Genomic DNA, 6,817 nt, shown 5'->3' on the forward strand with positions numbered 1-6,817 from the left:
TCTGGGATGACACCAAAATTAATTTAATAGCAGTTTCATCAGTTTGAATACATAATCTGGTCTGTATATTCTATACCTTCCCCACCATCTTCAAGAAAATATATTTTCCTCACTCATGCTTTTAGAAAATTGCTAGGACATCTCTACTGAGAAATATCTAAGGATTACTGGAAGTAAATCTAGGAACACAACACTGTGGAAAAAGTGATCCTCTCAGATATAAGCAGTATCTCTTACCAGAGCAAGGGAGTTGTGTAATCCTAACCGAGTCTACTCAGAAGTAAGTCCTACTGAATTTAATTGACTTACTCCCATGTTAGCATTGCAGACTTGCCGAGTACTGGATGGAGCTCAGCTGAGGAGAAAAGCTCTTTGTGGTTTGTCTCTCTGCAATGTGCATCTGCCTGTGTGCCCTTTTCTTGTTAAAAGTGAATGATTCACCTTATGTGACCGGGGCAGATCCCGTTTCCGACATACTGATCTAAAAAAAGTAGAAGCCCCAAACAACTCTGCTCTGTATGACATTACTAAAAGACCAAATACCCTTCAATTGCTTGGTCCAGGCATTAAGATCAACAAATGGAACTAATTAGTCTTGTTACGGCCTGATGATTAATGCCTTACACAGACATGAGTTTTCACTGGCAACACCGGTGTTATCACTCCCTGCTGAAACCCAAGGACCCATCTGTACTGGCAATTGACCAGTTGTAGAAGATGCACCTGTTTATACAGATATTCCTTTCATCTTTTGACCCAGGCCTTCTGGATTAATTGGTGTGGGTTGTATCTAACACTGGAAATAGATACGTTAGTGCAATGGGATTTCCCCTTCCTCTCCTCCCCGTATATGCCTGCCAAATCTGCTCCACAGTCCCCCAACTCTCTGAAGCAGATGGGGCTTGGAAGGGGGCTGCAGGTGGAAGGAGAGGAAGTGGAAGTTCCATTGCACATGCAGAAGTGTGTTGCATGCATGGAACTGTGATGTTGGATACAACATTGCATTTTAATAGGATTGCATTATTGCCTATGTTAATTATAGCTGTTTATATTTAAATGTTTGTGTAATTGGCTTTTATACTTTGCAAACTGCTGAAAAGCCTGTGTTAGCATTAAGCTGTTGCCTGTTGGGCAAATATGTTGCCAACATGTCTAATCTGCCCATTAACAATTCTTAATGTTATGATCCTTGCCTGTATTAAGTCTTCTACCCAATCTCTCTTTTTTCTTAATTTCAGGATTCATACCAAGTTATGGCAGTTATTATAAATAAATAAAAATGCCAGATAAAATGTTACCTAGAACAACAGCTGCAGTGGGAATTTCACTGGACTTCATTCGACAAGCCCATTTTGTTTTCTTCTTTTGGAAGTCTGAATGAGATTGTCTCAAAAATGTTATGAGGTTATCAAACAATTTTTTATTCAAGTCCTCTTGTAGTTGCTGTTAAAAAGATAACATGCACAGAACTTTGTTAGTTGCCTGAATGAAGAGACGTATTGTTATTCCATGTATTTTTAAAGAACAGTCCCCAAAGGTTAATCAAGATACAACAACACATAATTATTTAGGTTTCCTGGCAATTGTTTATAGACACTGTTTCTGTGGTTTCCATAGCTGTTTGTCAACTCATGATTCCGATTTAAATGTTCTATTTGAGTATGGGGTTCTTAAAGCCATTTAGACGGATATGGGGGATGGGGAATCAGTTGTAGGAAAAATTCAATTCCTTACTTGTTGCTACTTAATACAGATATGACCCTAAAAAGTCAAAGATCTGATACCTTTAGCAGTTCAAAGACAACAGAAATTCCACAGAGTAGCTTTTATGTTCAAATGCTCCTCAGCAAAAAAAGGAACAAATTAAGTAGTAACTGAGACAGTGACATTGTTGAATTCATGCTGAGGCCATACCACAAGATGTACAAGCAGAATCCAACTTGTTTCTGTCAGCCATAAGCAGGTGCGCCAACTCTAGGGGGCCAAGGTGTCTTTGACCCCTTCAATATTTATTGGAAGGGGGGCTGTTCAAGCCTAAATATGTTTAGGTCAACTGCTACATATTTACAGATAGCAACAGGGCAGAAGACTGAAGTCTTAATAACAGCACTACATGAACGGTCTAAAAGGTAAAATAAAACCTTCTTTCAATTTACAAAACCTTCTCTACCAGGTTATCCATAGGGAATTTACATGCATATTGATGACCAAGAATGTGGAATTCATTCTCGACAGGAAAAAGCATATGCTTGGTTTGCTCTAGGGATGTCCAATCTGTCTCCTTCTACAAGCTCGTTCCTAACAGCTCACACATTGTAGAAAGATACCCACAATTTATACAGATAGCCTGCAAAAAGTACTGTATTTTTCGCCCTATACGGCACACCTAGGTTTTTTTGGGGGGGGGGTTAAAAAAAATTATTCCCCCCCCCAGCCACGAGGCTGGGGCGGGGAAAGCCCGAGCTTCCCCCGACCCCAGAACAGGCTGCTGCCTGCAAGCCTTGCAAGGACTCGCAAGGCTTGCGGACATCTGCCCGAAGCACGGGGCATGCTCCGGAGCGCGCCCCGTGGTTCGGGCTGCAGGCTGCCGCCCGCAAGCCTTGTGAGCGTGGCGGGACCTCCCGCCGGGCTCACTAGGCTTGTGGATAGCTTCCTGAAGCCTGGAGAGCGAGGGTCGGTGCGCACCGATGCCTCTCGCTCTCCAGGCTTCAACGAAAGCCTGCATTCGCCCCATAGGACGCACACACATTTCCCCTTCATTTCTGGAGGGGAAAAAGTGCGTCCTATAGGGCGAAAAATACGGTACCTTAAGAGATTAAGGAGTAGTTTGGGTATAAAATATTGCTCAAAGTCTTGCCGTTTCACCCATTGTACAGGCTAAGTAAAAGAAAAGACTGCATATCACATTATTTCTTCAATGCAAGCATTTTCAAAGCTTCCTTCCCCCACCCAAGACACAACTGACTTAAGTAAATCTCACAGTTAATGTTAAAAGCAGCAACACTCACCTCTGTTTCACATTTAATCTGTTTCCATAACAACTGACAAGTATCAAATCGTAGCTCACTATCCTCTGAGTCAGTATTGCCTTTACTAAAATAGTCAGCTAGAAAAACAAGGGGGGAAATGACATTCACACTCAATATTTATAAAACAAATTTCCTCTCAAGCAAAAAACTTAAGTGCAACAGAATACTGAAGATTTCTTTTCACAGGAGAGGTATAAATTAACTGAGAGTTGCAACTGGTGTCAGGACGAAGCTCAGGAAGAAAAAAACCCCCACCAATAACTATGAAAGATGTGAGATTTATACAGCCTCAGTATGGAATGCTGTATCCATAAATGTCAACCCATATGAAGTCCTGGCTGAGTTCATTTGGATTTATTACCAGCTAAGTAGGTATAAAATTGTAGCCAGAATCCCTAATTACATTTCACCACCATATTCCTTTAAGCCAGGGATGGGAAATCTTTGGCCCTCCAGATGCTACTGACTACAACTCCCATAATCTCTCACCCTCATTTTAGGTTTTCTGTGTCACTCCGACTTTCATGTAGAAGAGAAAGAGGATCCAAGTATTTAGGTTTGCCCATAAAAAATCTTGAGCAATGTTGTATCATATTTACTTGAATAAGCCCTCTACAGAGGATAGATTCACACAACAATTTTTCCAAAGACAAGGTGGTTCTTGTCAGTTGCCCAATGGTGAAGAGCCAAATTGAGCCCAAGCTTCATGAACTGGTCAATAAGTCTCTGGGGTTGAGATGTCTGTGGTCAGTATAATTGGGTTCTTTGCTGCTGTAGTTTAGTGATCCGTTGATAATATATCATTTTAAATGGAATGGCTTTATATTTTAAATATATTTTAGTTTGATCATTTTTGTTGTATTTTTTGTAAACTTAATGAAGAAGGGTAGCTTAAAATTTGAAGAAAAATAAATAATATATTCAGTAAACCCTATCCCTCCCTGCATAATATTTTCATGGCAAACAGTAAAGAGAACAATATACATGGAAGACATATGCAGAACTGGTTTCCTTGCATATTATTCAATGCATGCTATAGAAAAGCACTCAACTTTGAAATATGTTGCTTTTTATTTCCAGGTATTGTTCCCAATGATGGAGGGCAATTTTTAAAAATCTAATCTAGCAGAATATGGGTAAGGTAAAAATAATCAATACAAGAATGGCGATAATCCTTTGGATTGTTTTAGCAACGACTCCATTTTAAAAAGATTTTCCCTAGTTAAAAATACAGTCCAAGTGTAGCTGCACCATAGATTTGAATATTGGCATTATGATATTGGCTATTTTATTTTCAATTCCTTTCCTAATGCTTCCTAGCACAGAATTCACCTTTTCACTGCTGCTGCACATCTATCCTTGTACAGTGGTGCCCCGCAAGACGATTGCCTCGCAAGACGGAAAACCCGCTAGACGAAAGGGTTTTCCGTTTTGGAGGTGCTTCGCAAAACGAATTTCCTATGGGCTTGCTTCGTAAGACGAAAATGTCTTGCGAGTTCCTGCGGGTTCCCCCCCCCCTTTTTCTAAGCCGCTAAGCCGCTTATCTGCTTATCCGCTAAGCCAATAAGCCGCTAAAAGCCGCTAAAAGCCCTAATAGCGCTAATCCGCTAAGCTGTCAATGGACTTGCTTCGCAAGACGAAAAAACCACTAGACGAAGAGACTCGCAGAACGGATTAATTTCGTCTTGCGAGGCACCACTGTATGCTTGCCTTTGCTCCTGAGGCATAGCCACTGTATTATTTCCATTTACAGATGGGGAACTGAGACTCACAGAAAATGACTTGCCTAGAATGAGACCATACATATGTTGGCTAAAAATCCTTCAACACTCATCCATGAGCCCAAGGCTCATTTCAAGTTTATGAAGATGAACAATGGACTTGACCATGGTCAGACAAGAGAGGAAGGTCAAAGGCTGAGTTGCAGTTGATTGAACTGAACAAGGAAGGAGCAAAATGACATCTAAGAAGCACCCTCATATACTCAAAAGAACACTATTTCACTTTTACTTACCTTGAAAACAGATAGACATACTGTCCTACTATCCTTGCCTTTAAAAATACAAAGGACCTTCATAGCAGTCAATAAATTCACAGCGTAAAGCTAGGAGAGTGGCTGTTTTTCAATATTATACCAGCACTGGAAACAATGAAAATGTCAAGTGCAGAATTATAAATCTGGAATTTACAGTATGACCTGATCCTTTAAAAAAGAATCCCTCAAGACCTTGATTTTTTAGATACTGGAGGAAATGTTATATGTACTACAAAGGATGTCCAGAACAGATGGGAAAATAAAGATGGCATTGTTATATAAATTCCGTCTGAATTTACTGTTAGGAAGTGGAGTTTCATAACACATATTGTGTACTAACCTGCTGAAGATGCCTTCGTCTTCTTAGAATCTGGCTTGAACACAAAGCAGCCCTAAAGAGTAACAAGGAAAGAAGGAAGACTAAAACTACTGAATATTTTACCATAACTCCAGATTGGCAGGAAAATATAACGGCTTGGTTTGCACATCATAATAAACTATGGGTTATCAGCATTGGCCAAACTTCCTGGCTATCAGATAAGAGCTCACATTGCTGTGGTCCTCCCTATCCTTTTAACTCAGCATGGCATAGCAGCAAAGTCAAGGTTTGATTTAACATGTCATCTGAACCTAGGTTCATGGTTAAGGTTTCTCCTCCTTAACCATAGCCTGTAACCATAGGTCAAACCTTGGGTACAGATCATGGTTAACAACAACCCTGGCTTCAAATGATAGGTTAATTTTTGAAGTACACCAGTTTGTATGTGGAAAATCACATTTATCCTGATCTTTTTTCCCCCTCCCTTTATCCAAGCCAAACTTCTTTGTATCCATATGCAGAGTGAAGTGGTAAGTGCTAACCCTTACCAGGGTAAATTTATGAAAAACATAAAAAGGTGGGGACGATTCAGACAGGAGTCCATGCCAGCACCTGGCTATCAAGTAGTTGGTTTTGCTAGAGCAGGCATAGTGTATTCTGAGAACTGGCTTGCCATCTTTCCTCACCCCCACCATGGAGAGGATCTGCTTCTTTTAATTGGCTAATTAAACAATCTAGGGCCTTTTTAAGCTGGGGGGGGTGTTTATTCTTTTTGCTTGCTACTATGTTATGCATTTTTGTGCTTTTATATTGTAAACCACCAAGTGATCATCAGGGGAAGGGCAGGATATAAATTTATAATTAATAAGTATAATAAATACTTGATGTAGGCCTGTCAGACAGTCAACAGGTGGAAATTCCCATCCCTTCACTGCATCTCCTGATGAGAAAAAGCTGCACCTTTCAAATATTCCACCTGCTGGGCGTATTAGAGCATGTGCAATGTGTGCACTTTTTACAACAGCCATATTTCTGGATAAGGCTCTAGAGGGTGAGGAATTTCTGTCCCTCCTCCTGGTTTTCTCCTTCCACATTTTGGGGGTCAAAAGAGGCTCAGAATCTCCTGCGCTTCTCTTTCTTCATTACAGCTGAGCAGGAAAGGGGAAGAAGCGTCTCTGACAACCACCCTGGCAGTCCAGCCCCTTCTGAGGCGTTACAACCGCGACGTATGGACTGGCAAAGCGCGAGGATAAGGCTTCAGGGGTCCTTTACGCGCATGCTCCGAGGAACGGGCGGCGAACCACGCGCGGCCGCCGTTGCCGTCGACGGGGCTCAGCAAACCCTCCGCGTGGCGACGCGATAGCCAGGCGCGCGCGGGTATGGGGGGGGGGGGTCTTCTTTGAAGCGGAAGGCGGGCGGGGCGACGCACCCTCC

General features: G+C 41.6%; 1 protein-coding gene across 6 annotated transcripts in view; it reads right to left on the reverse strand.

The window, feature by feature from the left end:
- The window catches only part of ORC3 (origin recognition complex subunit 3), a 43,555-nt gene that overhangs the window by 36,600 nt on the left and 138 nt on the right, over window positions 1–6,817 (reverse strand). For 2 of the 6 annotated variants that reach the window (XM_079970440.1, XM_079970439.1), the window contains exons 2-4: window positions 5,405–5,456; window positions 3,009–3,106; window positions 1,299–1,443 (exon numbers count right to left, since the gene is read on the reverse strand). In XM_079970440.1, the coding sequence (XP_079826566.1) occupies window positions 1,299–1,443; window positions 3,009–3,106; window positions 5,405–5,456 (295 nt within the window). Of the gene's footprint in view, window positions 1–1,298; window positions 1,444–3,008; window positions 3,107–5,404; window positions 5,457–6,264; window positions 6,628–6,817 lie in introns of those variants that run through there. The other 4 variants (XR_013837248.1, XM_079970438.1, XM_079970441.1 and 1 more) reach the window with 4 other exon arrangements.

Source organism: Podarcis cretensis (assembly GCF_951804945.1).
Source record: "Podarcis cretensis genome assembly, chromosome: 3".
In the NCBI taxonomy this organism is placed as follows: Eukaryota; Metazoa; Chordata; class Lepidosauria; order Squamata; family Lacertidae; genus Podarcis; species Podarcis cretensis.